This window comes from Athene cunicularia, assembly GCF_003259725.1.
Source record: "Athene cunicularia isolate RWA chromosome 4 unlocalized genomic scaffold, athCun1 chr4_part2, whole genome shotgun sequence".
Lineage (NCBI taxonomy): Eukaryota > Metazoa > Chordata > Aves > Strigiformes > Strigidae > Athene > Athene cunicularia.
Window position 1 is genome coordinate 1,159,871 of NW_020799099.1, and position 19,049 is coordinate 1,178,919.

Consider the following 19,049-nt stretch of genomic DNA (forward strand, 5'->3'; position numbering starts at 1 on the left):
AAAAGAGACAGGGGCCGGGCCGCGCCGGGCCTCGCCGCCAGGTAAGCCCCGCCTCGGGGGCGCTGAGCGAAGCGAAGAAACTGCCACTGAGGGGTGCGGGTGTCCTTAGTATCGGCCGTCGCCTTGGGCTGTGCCTCTCAGGCGGCAGTGGCGGCGGCGGGCTGAGGGAAGGGGGTAGGGGTGGAGGGACAGAGGCTGAGGTTGCTGCCCTCACCCCACCTAGCCGCGGTTTTACTTAATGAAAGAAGTGCTAGGCGGCAGGTGAAGGAGGTCCCTCTAAGTCGCAGTTTTCATCTCTCACGAAGAACCCCTACCTTCCCTATCCGCCCGCCGGGCACCAGAGGTGGCGAGCGGCTGAAATAACGGGCTTTTTTCCTCCCAGTTTTTGCAGGCTTTCCTGAGGGGGATTTCTCCGCGGCGGTGAAGCTTTCCGCTGGAAAGATGGCCACTGAGCTCGGCACTGAGGGAGAGGCAGGTGAGGTTCTGCGAGCAGCCGGCTTCCCGCGCTGCCCGCCCGCCCGACACCTCCCGGGTTGGCCTACCCGCCGCCTTGGGGCTGCTGGAAGGACGGAGCGGAGGCCGTCCTCTGGGGAGCTGGGGTCAGTTTCTACAGCGGGTAGAAACCTTTTTGTTTATGGTTGTAGCAGCGAAGGCTGATCTTTCTGTAGCTCTTGTAGTGTTTGCTATAGTGAATGATGGCATCAAAACTATTTTTTTAGTTAGGTGAAGATGAGTAATTAAAGTTTTTGGTAAGGGTAGTGGCCAAAAACACATGCGTTTTTTGGTGATAATGCCTTTTTAGTTAAGAAACTACTGTATTTCCCATGCTTGGCTTACAACTGAAAGGCAAAAAAGCTGTCTTGCCAGTTACTCATACAATTTGCTTTATAGCCTACAATCAGTATTCTTCATTATGTATTATTTGTTAGAATTCTAATAATTCTAATGTAAGCTTAACGTGACTGAATCAAGGCACACTTTACTTACCAGAAAATTCCTGGCAAAAATTGCTTTTGTACAGTTTATACCTTTATAAATAGGGAATGGATTGATGTGCAGTCCCAAGAATGTTACCGTCTCTGTCACTGCTTAGTGTTGCTGGAAAACTTGGTAGCATGCGGGGAAGTAGGACAACATCACAGTGCATAAAGTGCTGTGGCTGTGCATCACTCATAATCAGAATTCCAGTTGGTACTATGTATGATAGCTTTAGGTGGCCAAAGGTGAAAGACCAGCTTTTGGTTCCAAGGACCTTATTAGCAAAAAAAGCTTCTGAGCCAGCAGAGTCATCCTGACTCAGAAGCCTGTATCTTCATTGAGCTTGGCATGCATATTTATTGTAGTGTGATGTGAACAAAGGATGGATTTTCAAATTTTGGTATTTTGCTTTTTCATAGGTATTTAATTTGTATGGGTGTAGCTTCTTATTTTATAAATCTTTAGGCTCTGAATAGAGCTCAGACTAAACTCACTGTGAAGTGGTAGGAGTTGCCTTTTCTATCAAGGAATTTAATTCTCTCTTTAAAATCTTAATATATTTTGAAAGGTGCCACATGATACATTTTAAGTTGGCTTGTATGCTGACTGAGATGTAAGTTGAGGCCCACTCCAAGTCTGACATATGGATTGCTGTTTTTCTTGTTTCATGAATATGAAATCAAAGTTTTAAAATGCTGAATGTGTGTACTATACATAAAAAGAGATTCTATAAGTGTTATTTAATGTTGTAGCATAAATATTTGTTGTGTTAAATATGTAGCTATAAAAAAGTTTTTTGTTATGAGAGGATAGCCTCAGGCACTGATGAGTTACAGTTTCACCAGCACCCAAACCCACGAATAGTAATTTCTCCATTGTGTTACATACTTTTGTGATAAGCTAATAAATACATGGGACTCTCATCAGCGTGTATTTAATGATTTACCGTTGAAGCTGAGTACATCTGTAAGGGGTATTTAAGATTTGTCCCCCTTTGCACCTGTGGCCTCTCATGTTTTCAGACTGCTTTGGCTGGTAAGGGCAGCTACTTTCTCCTTCCTGTTTCTTGGCATCCTTTTACTATTACCTCCTTTCTATCTCCTCTGTCTTCCTCTTATATCCTCCTTTAGAAGATTAGAACCAGAAAAAGAACTATGGGATGCATATCAAGAAAAATAGGCAAGATGTTGTTTTAAATTGAAATGTATGCATTACTTTCCTGATTTCCATTTTCTTCCTCTCTACCCATTCCTGTTACCAAGGTGTCACTTGGATTCTTATAAAATGGAGTATTTCAGTTGAAAGGAACCTACAATAATCTGAGTCCAACTGCCTGACCATTTCAGGGCTGACCAAAAGTTAAAGCATGTTGTTAACAGCATTGTCCAAATGTCTCAAGTACTGACAGGCTTGAGGCATTGATCACCTCTCTAGAAAGCCTGTTCCAGTGTTTGACCACCCTCTCAGTCAAAAAATGCTTCCTAATGTCCAGTCTAAACCTCCCTGTCTCACCTTTGAACCATTCCCACACACGCTATCACTGGGTACCAGGGAGAAGAGCTCAGCATCTCGCTTTGCACTTCCCCTCCTCAGGAAGCTGTAGAGAGCAACGAGGCTGCCCCTCAGCCTCCTTTTCTCCAAACTAGACAAGCCTAAAGCCCTCAGCTGCTCCTCACAGAACATCCCTTCCAGCCCCTTCACCAGCTTTGTTGCCCTCCTCTGGAGGCATTCAAGGACCTTCACGTTTGTCTTAAACTGTGAGGCCACACCAGTGCTGAATACAGCAGAATGATCACCTCTTCTGACCGGCTGGTTTTGCTGTGTTTTTGTTAGATCAAGGATCGCTCCATGAACAAGTGTAAAGATATGTTACTTCTCCCTTCCAGCCTTCTGCTGGTTCTTTCATTTGCAGTACAAGTAGTCTCTGAAATCCCCATAGCCAGTCAGATGAATAAGGATGTGTGATGCTTTAGTTGATGTTCCCAGCTCAGCAGTGTGAAATCTCATTATTCATTATGCTTTGCTTCTTACAGACTACATTTCTTCGTTCTTTTGGGTGTTTCTTCTAGATATACTGGACTGCTCAGATCCATTTATCAGCGAAGCTCTCTTGACCTAAGTTTGTTGAAAGCTTGTTGAAAACTGCAGGATTGAGTTCCGAACAACAGGTTAATTGTCAAACATCCAGCTGATTGAATTCAACACACAGCCCCAGACCTGGTGAATCATTAAGATGTGTATGTGTTTTTGTGGGTTTTCTAGGCAGAAACTTCATTTTTAAAATTACCCCTCCCAAAAAAATGGAATGTGAAAGAAATGGAAATCATTATTATTACATAGTCTTAGTAGGCTTTTTTCCAGTCCTAATTTCATTAAAATAATTGTGCTAAATAGAAGATATTTATGATGTTTTGTGCCTTCAAAGCACTAAATGTATTAAACTTAATTCTGACTGCCAGTCAGATTATCTAGATAATGGCCCGTGTTGTAGCTATGATTCTCACTTTGATATTTTTCAGATCAGAGGCTAAATATGTCACTTGGACAGTATGAAACAGATGAAATTTTGAAAGCTACTGCTGAGCAGGTATGTGAACCCCGGGATGGAAGTAGTAAGAATTTTTGTGATGAGGTTTTGTGACAAACATCTTTGCATACATAGCGCACAACCCACTTCAGTGTGGCCTTGCTTTGACTCCATCACGCATCCTTAGAGTTACTTGTTGTTCCAAGCAGCAACAGCAGAATAAAACTGTCATAACAGTGGATTCTGGTATTTTGGGTGCATTTTCAGCAGTTTGTCGCATGCAGACAAACATAGCCTTGTATGAAAGAATACTTGATTCCTATTTTAGTAGACTTTTCCACTTTTATAGACTTGTCTTTTCAAATAGATTGGTCTTGTGTTGGGATAACTTTTCGTGCTGGGTACTATAAGCCTGTCTGCAAGTCTGTGCAGAAGCAAGGACGTCAGCATTTCCCTGATGCTGAGATGCATGGAAATGAACTTAGCGCTTACACAAACTTGTGAGTGTTCTTTAAAGAGCCAGGTGATTCCTCCTCAGATGCAATTATGCTTTATATCAGAGCATCTTGAAAAAAAAATACTATTTTTGGAAATTGAGCAAGGACTCGAGGATTTTTGAACGTGAACCTGGAAGTGATCATGTGAGATATTGCGTATGATTACAGTACAGGCAGAACAGCAGCTTTGGGTTGCATATAAAAATTTAAAACTATATGTAGTCATGTGTAAGTACTAATACACAACTTATATTATTACAGAAAAATGCCTCTGGTGGTCATAGTATATCAGGATCCAGGATGATGGACCAAAGGTAACTGGTTTCAAATTATAAGTGGGAATACTACAAAGTATTCAAAAGAAATTGTCATATGTTTTTAAAAGTGTAAATATCTAGGTCAGCCTCATCTTATGTACACATGTTCACAGCTCTGAAAACTTACGAATGGAGGTCGGTAAAAGTGTTGCTGTAGCCATCATTTATAGACACTATTCTGCTTATTCGGTACATTAAATGCATGACTTTTCTTCCACCATCTGTAAAATAAAGGATGAGATACGAATGAAGGGATTTTCTAGTCTACACTTTAACATAATAAACAAAAGTGCACGTAAGACTGTACTGATCTAGGTAACACAGGTAACTGCTGACTGTTGAGGTCAGGTGGATGTATTTAAAAATGCTTATTTGACAATCTTGAACTAACAGTTGCATATTAGGAAATTGTTTAATAATCGTTGTCACTTTTTGTTATAAAATAACCTATCCTTGTTAGCTTTTAAGGCATTATCGGTCTAGACAAATACAGAGTTTTCAGAGAATTATTCTTGATTTACAAAAATATTAGGAAAAACTATATAAATAGGAGGACATCATTGTCTTATAGGCCCCTTTACTGTTGTATATGAAAGCAGTAACAAAGTCTAGTCTAATAATTTGGGATTCTCTATGAAATATTAATGTTGTATTAATGCTCATTTATAGTGTCACATGTTCTAGTTATACAGGAAATCTGCTGTTAATGATCATACTTTAGAAGTAGTAATTAAACTTACTAATTTGATTCTGGTGAATGTTGAGTTTGGAAACAAAGAAGAGTGACTGTTTTGTTCTGTTCTCTAGATTAAGAATTTTTTAAAACTAGTTTGTGATCAGAACAATGTTTTAGCATTTACAAAATTTTTTCTGCTTATGTTTTTCAACTTTTTAGCTTGTCAATTCTAATCACAGAGTATGATAAACAATTGGAAGAAATGAGAGAACAGCTGCAGCTTTATCAGGTATGGATGTTCCTAACATTTCAGACTGTACGTTCTTAGCATTTTATAGTATTAATGTCTAGGCCATTAGCTTTTGTCAATAAAGGAAAGCATGCCTGCACCATTCTTCACAAACTTGCTGGACTGCAGACTCCTCAAATGGATGAACAGAGAGCTTTTTATGACAAGGTTGGGAGATTGTCCAAATGGTAGTTTACCATGTGTTTGGAGAAGCAGTGGTGTGAAATGAAACATGCACACTTTTTTTCTCTAGGTATTCTGGTACAGTTGCAGGTATTTTTCTGGGTGACATTGAGACAAGGCACCTGTTTGCCTCTCTCCTAACAGGTCTGATCTTGGCTGTGCAGTGCAGCTCAGTCTTTCAAGTGTTGGTACACCCAGCCTTCTTCATTCTTAATAATTCTTTAATGTTTATTATCGTGGAGGCTGAGCTGGAGAGGGATCGTACTCCTTTCAACTACAGAAAAATGAAACTTTTTAATGCTTTGTATGATCACCAAAAAGCAAAGTGATATGTTTAATAATTAAAACCTGTAGCATACAGAAAGCAATTTTTACTTGTGAACTACAAGTGGTAGTTATGCTCTGGTTTTGGTTTAATGTACTTAATTTGTTTGATCTGTCCATCATAAAGATTCTGTAAATACAGTCTCTAAGCTTGGCCGATTTCAGAAGGCACTATGGTTTCGTTGCACTATTTAATTAACAAAACAGTCTGACTCATGTAACTGGAGTTTCTCCTCAGTTAATTCCTAAACTTTTTTTTCAAATGCTTACTGCATAAAAGATGAGTTATCTACCCTATCCCTAAAAAAACTTGAGTTAATTAAAAATCCACCTGTAAAAGCTATAAGAATTTCAAAAGGTAAGTTTAATGCTGATAATCACTTCTGAATGCTTCGATATAACAGGACTTAGCAGCAGTTTAAGTGGCAGCATGTGACTTTCCTTAAAGAAAGTGATTTTTCTTTACTGTATTATGCTGAATTGGATTGTCCATCTTTTAGAGTATGAATCACTTAAATGAGTGCTTACTCTTGCATGTTTTTGTGTTAGGAACAAATGAGGGAGATGAGACTAAAATTTGAACAAGTCGCCAAGGAAAATGAAAGGTAAGTAATTGCACTGCCCTATTACTACTGTTGGTTTTATTGATTTCTATACCTTAAAAAGCTTTTTTTATAGGACCTTGAAGTCTTTTGAATCTGCTTAATGGCTGAAGATTTCATACTTGCGAGCTTAATGTTAGGGTCTTTAAGTGGTTAATATAGATTACAGCACCAGGGTAGGTGATGTAACCATATCTCAAAAAGAAATAGGTATTAAACTATTTCACACTGTCTATTGTGTTTATAGAATGTAACTTAATAGATTTAAATATGACTTAGAAGTAAATAGTATGTACAGATTGAAGGTGCAGTATGCTTCAGTTGTCAAAAAAATCCCCTGTTACTTCGATACTTGGCTGAGCTTGGTTCTTTGAATTTCAGTCTGCATGCAGAGTTGAAAGAAGCTCTTGAGAAGCAACTAGAGGCTTTTCCTTTCATGCCTCTGGAAACGGATATTCCTGCAGATGAAGGCATAGTGAGAAACCTTCAAGAACAACTACAGCTGGCGAATCAAGTGTGTGAGATGAAACATTTGTACTGCTTTATTTCTCTTGTGCCTTGTCAGATTAGGGAATACTGTTTTATTTCTTGGTTCAGAACTCATTTGCTAGAGTTTCTTGAGACTGTTCTGAGGCCCTCTGGATTCTCTGTAGCTAAAGAAACAAGTACTTATGTATCGGCCAAGATAACGAGTCAAAGTGTTCATCTTTCTGCAGGGCAGGGGCCATCTTTCTTTATATATTTTCCTCTTACAATAATACATACTTATGTTCTTGTTAAAGCTCTTACTTCATAATTAGCAAATCAGCAATTAGACAGTTATCAACCTTTTCTCCTATCAGCATAAGACCACTCTAACACATGCTGTGCAGACCAATCACCTTCTTGTTCACGCGGCGGTAACTTCTCACAGTTCGGTGCTTTTCCACAGTTCAGTGTTGCAGCTGTCCATTGTTTTTCCCTGCCACCTTGGCACAACTTGGCAGTTTCTTATCTTTCTCCCAAGGCCTGTTTCTCATCAAAGCCTAGCTGCTTCTCAGGGGTTGCACAGAGCTGACAGGCCGATGTCGACTTGCCTGTCTCCCACATACTTATACTTTCAACTTAAAGACCTGAAGGGAGTTCATGTAAGAAGTTTTTCATATTCACTTGTGTCTGTAACTTTACCTAGATGACTTGATCTTTATATTGAATTCCTGACCAGGAAATTAATGAAATACTTTGTTCAATTCAAGTTTTTGTAGTAACTTGTCATTTTAATCAAAAACACTGTAATGTGATATGAGGAAGCAAGTATATGTGGGGTAGCGAAAATAATATTTAAATCAGAAAAAATAAGCACATTTTGTTGAGCTTATTAAAACGATGTATCAACCCTGTTGAGTATAATTAAGTTGAAGTTAAATTGACAGCTGAACTTTGATATTTGAGTATTATGTGCTGTAGGCCTACAGTAAATGACTATAAAAGTTTGAGCTATAAAATTGGTGGAATTTGAACTTGTAAGCATCTGTTTTTCTGCATCTGAATTTGTTATTTTGTCTGTGCAGTTGTAACGTGTGCAGAGAAAGGTACAGAAAATGGCATTTCTTCAAAATAGAAGTTAAGACTTCTCTTTTTAGACAATGATATATGTGGTATATGAAGGTATATGTGCTATAATATTTTGTGCAAACCATTGTACTGTAACTTAGGAAAAACAACAAGCATTAGAGCTCTGGCAGACTGTATTACAGGAGCTTGATCGACTCCAGCAGCAGTATGAGGAGCGTGGGACTGAAACGCAGATTCACGTGGCTGAAAAGCAAAAGCAGAAAGTAATTTTCATGTATATTGTTGTTAATTTTGAAATGTTTTTCTATACTGCTGAGATTCTGGGTCTGTGTGTAGTTAAAATGAAGTGGGGAGGTTCTACTAGTCCTGTTAAGTATTTTCCATAATAGTCATGTGAAGTTGAGTGGACATAATGTGGTCACTGATTCCTCAGCTAAATGTATTGTTACGATCGGAAAAATTCTGGTTTTTAAATATATGGACAGAAACTTGGGGAATGCACCGAGTCAGTGCCTAGATACATATATGTGCACCAGATATGCATATGCACATAAATAATTTGATCGCATGGTTGGAAATTCAACATCTGAAAAAGCTGCTAAAGATGTCTGAATTCTAAGGTAGAAGTCTTTCATGTTTTCTCTGATGTTTGAATCCTGAATTTTCTCTGTTAGATCATAGTGGGGTAGTGGGAAAACAGCCTATTTCCTGTTGTCATTCAGTAAAGAAGTGTGTGTAAACAGGTGAAGATTCAAGTTCACCAATATTCTTATAATGCTAGCTTGTGTTCAGCAGCCTGTTTCTCTTCTGCTGTTTCTGGGGACAGCCCTTCGGAAAAGTCGATAAAACCCTTCAGGAAATTTCATAAAAGCTGTTTTGCTCCTATGAGCTATGTAAAGATGCTCATTGTGTGAAGAACTAATAGAAACTTCATACCTATATGTACCTCGCTACAGATATTTCCATGTCTGTAAAGAGATGCTACAAATTTTTGAATGTTTCTGTTTTCAAGTACGCTAGATTTGTGGGCACAGTTACAGCTCACCCCTATAACAGATATGGCATTTTTTTACTGCTTTTTGGTCTTTTTGATATTGTCCACCTCAGCCATACGCTCTTTTCCTAGAAACAGGAAAAATACCTGTACAGCTATTGTGCTCTGTCAGGTTTCATAATTTCAAGTAATAGTTATGAGGATTCTCTTATCTATGTGTAGTTCAACGTTTTGCTCCTCTTCCCTTCCATTAGATTATTTCTTGTGTTGCATTGTTAGTCACTGGTAACATGCATATAGTAGAGCATACAGACTCACTGGTAGCTGTTGGAGGGTTTAGGGCTGTCAGATTGCACTTTCCATTCATAACTAAGTTCTTGGTGGATTTTTAATGCCATTGTAAGAAGAATGAGGTTGAGCTGCCTCTTATTTTTAAGTACTACTGGTCTCCCATAGAAAATGGCTTTTCAGTTAAACTTTTTTATTTTAGGTTTTGCTTTTAATGGAGGAGCAGAAAAATAGCTATCAAAGGTAAACAGAAATAGATGAGACCAACTAGAATTAGAATTGACAGAAAGCAAAGATGAAAGAGGATGCTGTTGTAAGGGTTGGATGTAATAAATAAGGGAGTCGATAGAATAGGCTTCTGGCATATGCTTGACCTTGAGACTGTTAGATAAACACAGCACGATTAGTAGGTACTCCAGCTCAGGGACCTGAGTCCTCTCTGTGCTCTGAAGACATTTGGCATGCTGCAGGTGATTTTTCTGTGTTACGCTAGTTTTCCTAGGATGACCAAGTTCATGTTCAGGGACTCAGGAGTTTAATTGAACATTTTTTTGTATGAACACAAACATCCTATATGTCAAAGAGCAAATTAAACATGTCCATACAGGCATTTTTTAATTAAGGGGTGCATGTCTGCTACTGTGCCTAGCAAAAATGTTTATAGTAACATCATAGTCTGTGTGGATCTTCAAAAGCAGTATTAGTGTATGCTTTCATATTCGGATAGTGAGTGTGTATGAGTTTTGGAAGGAGGCAATTAGTAACTGAGTGAAATTGATACATTTTTCAGTAGTAAATCTCATTTTCCAGATTACTAGGTCCACAACTAACAGCAATCTAATCAAAATCTACAGAGGCCCATAGAATTTCCTGCAACATGTATACTTTTTTTTTGAAAGTGTTTACAGTTGACTGTGAAACTTTCTAATTATACACTCTTTATTATGATATTGATTATAAGCAGCTCTGAATTATCTTTCTAGGATCAACTGACTGGCTTTCAGCAGTTGCCTCAGCAAGTGCATATAGGCCATGAGAAAATGGAGTTGGTAAGTAAAACTTTCTGAACAGTGACCTGGTAATTTTTTTTTCCCTAGTAGAGCCTCAAATTCTAAAAGGAAAAAGTCCTTCATGTATACTTGGCTGAAAAAGAAATTGTGTCACTCAGCTTTCCAAACTTCTCTAGGGATCTGTCAAAAATCAAGTAGTAATGGCTTTTTTTTCCTGAACTCCAAACACCAGGTCAGGCTGGTTGTGAGGTTAGTTCCTTAATATTATGTGAGCTCTTTCTTCAGGAAGTCAATGGTAAGCTTACACTCAGAATTTTAGTATGTGGTGAGCATACTGCAGTCACACATTAAAAACCATCTTCACAAAGGAAAAATTATGACCTTATATGGGCTAGCTCAGTCACATGTTTATCGAATCCTAGTTTGGCACTGCTGGCTTCAGTGTCTTTGTCGTTGACACTTTCAGGGATTTTTCTGAGCTCTATTCATCTTCTAGTGCTTCATCCATATCCTTCAATTGTGAGACTACTTAGTCTCTAAGCTTTAGCCTAAGACTTCCAGGACCGACAAACAATTTTAATATCATAGAAACACTGAGGTAAAAGACTTGAAGTTTCTGGCTGAGCAGCTTCTCTGAAAGACATGATTCCTGTGTTATTTCTGATTAATGTTTGTCTTGGATACTGGCAGTGCAAAAAGACTCCTAACCTCGTCTAGGCAGTCTACTCTCTTCTGTCGTTATCGCTGGAACCTTTTTTCACCACATCTGACTTCTTGTTAAAATACAATCCTGTTTCTTTGATGTGAAATATTTGTAGGTATGAAGAAAGGATTACTGCACTCTTTGTCATGGTGCTTCTGTTATTGAAAACTTTTATATTGCTATCTTTTCCTTTTCCCTGCTTTTTCTGTTCTGTTCAAGCAAGTCAACTCTTTAAATGTTCTGTGACAATGTTTTCAAAATGCCTAACCATTCTTCTTGCTTACCTTTAAATTCTTTCCAGTTGTGCCATCATTCTTAAGCTATGGTGCTGGAAAGGGAACAATACTCCAATTGAGCCCTTGCCAAGGTTGAGTAGTGTATTGCAGATTACTACAGAATTGTATCTTGGAAGTAGTTGTCCTATTTACAAGCTATTTCATTAGTATTGATAAAAGCAAAATAAAGCTGTCGGAGAGGAATTTTTGCCTTATGTACTTGGTGATATTCTCACAATTAACTTTCTCTGAAGATAGATACTTTAGTTGGGGGGGGGAGGGGGTCTGCCTGAAAACAATCTCAATCAAATACTATTATGAGCTTTTAAAGCAGTTTTGCTGAGGATTTGGAAGTTACAGACTGATCTGCTGTTACAAGCAAATAAGTAATAGGTACCTCAAAAAAATCAGAATCACCAAATGTTTAAAATCAAAAAATTGAGAAGAGATGATGTGGAGAGGAGAGTGAACTCTTTGAAAGAGATGAAACAGACAATGTTAAGATGAATGTAATCCATTTGTTTGTTATCAAAAATACATTTAGCAAGATCTGTTACCAAAGGCATAAATATGTCATGCAATTAAGAAGCATACCCTTTCTTGAACTAAACTGAAAAATAGGAAGTGAAGAGACAGAGTAATTAGTCAGGGTTTTTTATTGTGGTAAAACAGCTGTTTTTCCTAGATGTGCTCAGGTTACAGTTGATCAGCACAGTGTTTTGGAAATGAGATTGAGTATTGAGGTACCAGTGTTCACTACAGATGTTAAACTATTTAGGGTACTGAAAACTGAGGTAAACTGCAGAAATTTGTGGAAATATGATGTTGAGAAATATACTCATTTTGAGTTCTCAGTGTACTCATGATATTGAGTGTTTGGGTAAATTTTGTCTGACATTTCACTGGTATTAATAAAAACAAAATTATGTAGGCAAGAGGGAGCTTTCACTTTGGGTACTCTGGTCTTGAAATTAACCACTCAAGGTATTTGAGAATTAGGAAGAGTCTGAAAACAATTCTTAACAGTCAAAAAAATCAAGAAGAACGTTAGCAATTATTGAGAGGAGGGTGCAAAGGAATATTTTGTGCATAAGTCCACAGTATAGTAGCATCTTGAATGGTGTCTGCAGGTGTGGTCATCTCTAATATCTCGGTGTAAGGTCTATGTAAGATCTAGTAAAGGTTAGTAGGGTAACAAAAAGTACCAAGTGATTTTCCTTCGACTGTCTTCTCATTTGAGAATGTTCCCTTCAGCACTATGACTGGTATAGAAAGAATGAGGGAGGAGCATTGCTCCTTGTTTCTTGTCTCTAAAAGAAAGGAATTGTTTCCAGCAACATGTGGTCCACTGTGGTAGTCATTGTCACAAGGTATGCTAGACACCTAAACTAGATGGGAATGCTATTACAGTTCTCATTTCAGAAGTTCTTACACTACCAAAAGGTTGGAAAAAAGGAAATGATTAGGTAATACCACTCTTCATTTGCTTTTCTAAAATACTAAACCTTGGCACTTGGAGACCAGCCACAGTGTTAAATAGACCTTATTGGCTATTTTGATGGTTTTGTATTCTGTAGAAGTGCCCTATAACAATTCTGAACATAAAACATTTTCAAAACAATAAGGCAAATGCTACAAATGTATCCTTGTTTTTCAGAGCTATCAGCAGTTTCTGAAAACTCTAATGCAACAGAATGTGGAACTAGAGCAGCTACAAAAACAACTGAGGTATAAACCAGCCAATTTTAAAAATCATTAAGTATCTTTTCTATAGCTTTCTCTAACTTGCTGCTGTATTGTGGGCCTTGTTTGTACTGCAAATTGACTTGATAGTGATAGTTACAATGGTTTCAGTTAATTCCTCTGAAGTTTGTTACAAATGTGTGCATCATTAGTGTGAGGGTAGTGTATTTCTGGGTAGCACTGTTTGGTTCAGCTGTTTCCTGAAATATTCAACATTTGACATTTGATTTAAAATGAAAAAAGTGTCAGTATCACAGCAAAATTGACTCTGAAGGTAGGTTTTCATTAGAATACAATTTGCTCAGAATCCAGTTACATAATTACTCATTTCTGAAATTTGAATGTTCACAGTTTTAGTGTTTTTAATAAAATTTCCGTTCACTCTTTCTCAATGAAGAGATCTAAAACATAGGTTCTTCAGAAGTTAGAGGTAAGGGAAACAGTTAATTATATTCCTGAAGTATATCAAAGTGAATGAGAAAAAACCCTGACACAGGTATTTATTTGTATTTACAGCCATAGTCTGTTCAATGCCAGTTTACTGTATATGTTAACTGTTTTAATTAGTGGTAGCTGAGGTCAAACTAGAATTTAATTTCAGTTAAATAGTGGATTTGTGGATTGATAATAAGAAGGAAACAGATTCATTATCAACCAGTGATATTTTTTTGTATAGCATTACCTAAAGCTTTAAATAAATAAATAAATAAAGTTTATAAGCTTAAAATTTATAATGTACTTAAATTTTAGTTTCATTATTAAATTTTCCTTTGATTTTAGTGATTGTAATTTCTTTTGTTGCTGTAATTTAAAATACTTAACATGGTTGGACTGCTACAATATTTTAATTCATTTTTTCTTTTGATTTTAAAGAATATCACCCCAAAAATTATGAAAAAATAACTTCCATTTTTATGTAAGCACTTAAAGGTGACTATGTTTGCTCATGCACTCAATCTTGTATGCAGCTTCTGCAGGTAATGCTGATATTTGGAAGCCTAGGTTGGCTGAATGCATGCTGATACTGATTTTATCCCTCTAAGAAAGAATGGCTACATCAGATGTTCTCTCTTCCAAACCCGTACAAAAATACTGCTTGAAGAGCTACTGGATCTCTTGTAATGCTAAGTGATTATCACAGTAAAGATTGGGCATCATACAAATTTCAGCATCTGTTTAATGAATCCAGTGGTACTATTTGTAGATGTTAAAGTTACTCTGTCATAATACAGTAAAAGATACAGGTTTAGAGTGAATGAACAGATTAATTAGTGCTGAATATTGATCATTGTTGGATATTTATTAATCAGTCTAAAAACTGGTCTTTTTTTGAGATTGGTTGTGTCTAAACTTTCTTGCTGTTAAAGCAATAAAAATTAGCTGCTTCTAGTAGTAAGCTTTCATGCCCTATTTGGTATGCTATGGTTTACTTGAATTGTATTTGTTTCAAATAATGTTTATTTTTAGATTTCCTTTATACAATAAATTTAGGAGCAGAACCTGCTTACAAATGCCAAGTTACCTTAATCTCAGACGATGTGTTTTTGTGGCGGACTTGTTAGTGTGTCTCATTTTTTATTAGCCAAGATTTTTCCATGGAAAATCTGTTTTCAAAAATAATGTGTTCTGGAGAAGGAAAAGGTGGTGACGAGTAATCAAAGATGAAAGGTGCTATTCAGGGTATTTGCTAAAATAAAGTATTTCCAGACGGGGTCATCACTTGCAACTTGCTTGTGTATGCTACCACTTAATTCTTAAAAGGGAAACAACAACGTTTTCATATCCTTACTTTTTTGGGAATTTCTTTCCTTGCTGAGGATGTTAGTGTTGAATTACTGGTTTGGTATCTCATTCATCTATAAATCTTTGGTCCTGCATTGACGTGCTTACCCACTTATTACATGTAATAAGTGTATGAAAGCAGTTAGCATTAACTGAACCGATTTTAGACATTCAATAAATGCTATCAACATACAGTTTATTATGGCATTTCTAAAACTCTCAGTGGTTTTGATTTAAAAAACACAAAAAACAACCAAAACCAAACTAATTTTTAAAAAAACCCGAAACTTAAAATAATTCAGGTTGTGTGGTTGAGCAGCCGCTTGAATGATTTTGTCAAACTTAACAGATGTCATGATTTCCTTTGGTCTCATCTTCATTTTACACTTTAGGCTTGATCCTTGGAGTTATATGAAATTCCTTAATGATACCACTTTGATGAAAAAATTTAGAGTATGGCATGTCAACCAAAATGGCTACACTGATTCCTAGCCATGCATACACACAAGGATATGTGTAACTGTCTATATATGGCCATGAGTGTGGACAGTAGAAGGGAATTGCATGTTTTCTGCTTAAACTACTGCTTCAGGAAGAAGATATATTAAAAGGTAGAAGTCCCTGGGACTGACTGAAAGCTGGTGGAGCATCTTGATCTGTGCTTTTACTTACACATGCCCAAATATAGATGCATATTTTTAATTGCTGTTTTATAATTAGTGAAATTGTGAGTGAATTTAGACTTCCATCTAAGTATCCACAGGGCTAGAGTAGTCATCTTCCTTATCCTTTCAGAACTAATTTTTCATTTAGTATGTTCTAGCTGCACAAGACTGTTCAACATGTGGCTTAAATCGATCAAAGCACTTAACTGCATGCCACTAATCAGTAAATGGACAATCACTGGCCTATACATTAATGATCAATATTAATAATATAAAAGGTAAACCTTGATACTAGGCATTTGTAATAAATAAACACAAATGTATAAACAGCATTCTGTAACTGACCCTGTGAAGTACTGATTTCACATGCTTTTTGTTGCTTGCTCTTACATAGGTGCACACACCCTTTCTCAGAGGAAGCAGGGATATATGTGCACAGATACTCTCTTTTTTGGCAGTACACGTTTTCCTATTTTCACACTCCTGCCTGAGGTGTGTGTGCTCCAGCTTCAGGTGTGTACCTGTGCTTCTTCCTCAACTCTGCTAGTTGTGCCCTGCTGAGCAAGCACCCCGTGAGTTCCCATGGACACACCTGGTATGTTGGTCCCTGTTTATTTAACCCCGGGTTGTCAGTCTGCCAGCTGGGTGCAAGGCTACTCCTGGGATATGATGGGGTGGTTGTTCTCACTCTTGAGAGAAGGTGACAACACCCACGGGGTGACTCCTGGCAGGATCAAACACCGCTTCACTGCTGGGCTGTCATGCTAAGGTCTGTTACCCACAGTCACAAATTTTCATGTTTCCTTTCAACCTGTCATCTCAGAAGTCTGTAACTGTTTGGCTGGTCATGATCATGACCAACCTTTCTCATTGTTCTCTCCCTGTAGTGTTCTCAGTTTTGGGCAAAGTGGCTCTCAACGGGATTTTGCATCTCTAATTATGGGCAGTGATTACACTGATGTTCTTCTCAGAAAAGTTCTTGCAGCCCTAAAACCATTACTATGTTGTACTCACAAAGCTCATGACAGCAGCTCTATAAAGTGTGGCAGTGATTCTCAAAGAAGTTTGGAATGTTTTCACCAGTTGCTTCACTAACATGAAGTTGCATAGATGTTGTTTGCATGGATTATATAGCATATATTGCAGACAATTCTAATCCTTTTGGATGTTTTTAATAGGTTTACATTGATTTATGTTGATAGAGTAACAAGTCTGAAGAGGAAATGTGGTTTTTGTTAGTTTTTTTTAAAAACCAACTTGTGTATAACAATTCAGGCTTGATTTAGGTTTGTATAGCATAGATTAAGTGTAATTTTGGAGCTTTTCATTTTGCTGAATTGATAGTGTGTTGATAAATTTTAGATATGTTAATCTTAACATATAGCAAAGTATACAATCTGACACATGTAGCCATAAAACACTTGAAACATGCTCCTGACATTGACATGCTATATCTCCAGAATGCATGTCTAAAGGAGGATGGCTAGAATAAGTTTTGACAGGTAATCTGGGGAAAAGGAGACCAAATTAAGAGTTCTGTTGGAAGTTATTTTCAGGTTGATATTAGCTTTTATTCTTTAGATCAGAAGTTGACCTTACCCAAAATAAAAAATTTAAATTTGAGCAAATACCCCTGAAGAAGTGTTTGAGAACTGAGTCATTGCTTCTCATCTATGTTAACATAAATTCAATGTAAAATGTACAGTAACACTGTACTATTTGCCTGCTATTTATGTACTATTACTCTAGCTATTAAAGTGTCATAATCTGCCATGCATAGAGACAATGCAATATTTGATGTATTTCTGTAGAGAAGTTGTTTGAACAGATTTCACTTATATGCTAGAATTTTTATTAAAACATTAATTAGTGCTTTAGTGTCTTGAAGCTCTGTTGTAAACAGTTAATAATTTAGTTCACTACATGATTGTTCTCTGGAATTAACTACTAGCAGCCATCTCTGGAGAGGGGATGATTAACAGTCAGTGACCAAATAGTCTTCTCTGGTGATGTGAACTGTTGAGTTTAGCTGCAAGTATTAAAAAATGTTTTCATCTATAGTCTAATGAAATATTTTAAAAGATCTGTAGATAAAACATATAAACTAAGAAACTTGGCATTGCTGGGACGTGTATCTGCATTTCAGAATCTTAAAGCTTTTAAACAGACATGACTTGCCAAGATTGTTTTAAAGATATAATGCACAGTGAAAAAATAGAAGTGCATCTTTAGAATCAGTTTGTTGCCTGTTAAACACACATCTCTGAATTTGGTCATTAAAATGCATTTTTAATAAGGTGTTCTGGGTTTTTATGACTTTTTTTTTTTCTTATTTTTCCTTTCTTATGCTGGGTTTTGAGTTTTTGTTTTGTTTTACAGCCCGTTTTAAATATTTTTGAGGAAGCAACTTAAAGTTCTCATAAGTTCAGCAATACTTTTTGTAGAAGAAAGGTGCATGATTTGGCTGCAGTAAGATCAAAGTTTTGGACCTGCAGTGCGGATGGTGTATCTAAGAATGGTTATCCTGGGTTTTGGTTTTAAAGAAATTACAACAAAATTAGCTTTTCTGATTAATTAAGATGAATGTAAATATTGCTGTGGAATTGCTGGGATTATGCATATTTTGCTTAAGATTTTCATACAGGTATAATATGTTCTTTTTTATGCCATTAAATCCAAATTATTATCTCTATAAGGAATATTTGCTTGAATTAAGTATTTTTTAGCTTCCTTCATAATAATTAGTGCTCCACTTTGTGTTAGTTTATCTAATATGTTTGGTCTTTTCTAATTTTATCATACATTCAATCACTGGTCTTTAAATTTAGCCTAATACACAGCCTGAATAAATGGGTTACACCCCAAGTGAAATTCTCTGTCTTTCTGTTCCCAAGTCAAAGGAGTACAAGTGTTGCTTATTTCAATAAGCTTTTCTACTGAGGAGAAAGTCTGATTCATTAACTAGACCTTTTTTTTCTTTTTGTGTTTCAGCTCATAAAACCTATTTAGATTACAAAGTACATCAGTTAAATTCTTCAGAAGTGGTTACTGATTTTTTTTTTTTTTAATTTCTAATTGAAATGCTTTAGAAAGTAAGATTCTGAAAAAGAATTCTCTGTTAATTATCTGTAGCCAATTATATTTAAGTTACTGAATTAAGTTAAAGTTTGATTGCCTAGTCCCCCTAAATATTTGATCAACACAAACACACACCTTCCTGTTAAGCTATCTTTAAGAAGTCTGTTCCACAGGACAATTGTTTTATGAATTTGGTATTCTTCTCTCACTGTGCCACATAGTAAGAAGAAGGGGGAAAACTTTTCTGCCTTGTAGGAACAGTATTACAAAACCTAACTGCCTTTCACAGCTATTTCAGCAGAGTTGTAATAGAGCCAGTTTTTTTCCCCTATAACAATTGAAATGTAATTCATAGACTTTTTTCTTTATACAGGCAGGCCAAAATAGATAAGCAGACAGCAAATGCTAAGATTGGTGAAATGACCAGATTGACAGAGAAGCTTCAAAGCCGGTTGGAAAGAAAGGTATTGTAGAGAAAGGAATACTTTTATGTTGCAATTGAACGGCTGGTCAGTTATCTGAATGCTGATGTTAAACTATTCACGAGTTGTTCTCTAACTTGTT

At 36.8% G+C, this 19,049-nt stretch overlaps 1 protein-coding gene across 3 annotated transcripts in view; it reads left to right on the forward strand.

Moving 5' to 3' along the window:
- The first annotated feature begins 16 nt into the window (after positions 1-16).
- Positions 17-19,049, forward strand: part of SCLT1 (sodium channel and clathrin linker 1) — a 52,652-nt gene continuing 33,619 nt past the window's right edge. For 2 of the 3 annotated variants that reach the window (XM_026847653.1, XM_026847654.1), the window contains exons 1-11: positions 105-261; positions 392-475; positions 3,498-3,565; positions 4,264-4,316; positions 5,215-5,284; positions 6,341-6,396; positions 6,775-6,907; positions 8,088-8,210; positions 10,213-10,278; positions 12,875-12,945; positions 18,859-18,949. In XM_026847653.1, the coding sequence (XP_026703454.1) occupies positions 442-475; positions 3,498-3,565; positions 4,264-4,316; positions 5,215-5,284; positions 6,341-6,396; positions 6,775-6,907; positions 8,088-8,210; positions 10,213-10,278; positions 12,875-12,945; positions 18,859-18,949 (765 nt within the window). In that variant the 5' untranslated portion in view covers positions 105-261; positions 392-441. Of the gene's footprint in view, positions 42-104; positions 262-391; positions 476-3,497; positions 3,566-4,263; positions 4,317-5,214; positions 5,285-6,340; positions 6,397-6,774; positions 6,908-8,087; positions 8,211-10,212; positions 10,279-12,874; positions 12,946-18,858; positions 18,950-19,049 lie in introns of those variants that run through there. The other variant, XM_026847655.1, reaches the window with a different exon arrangement.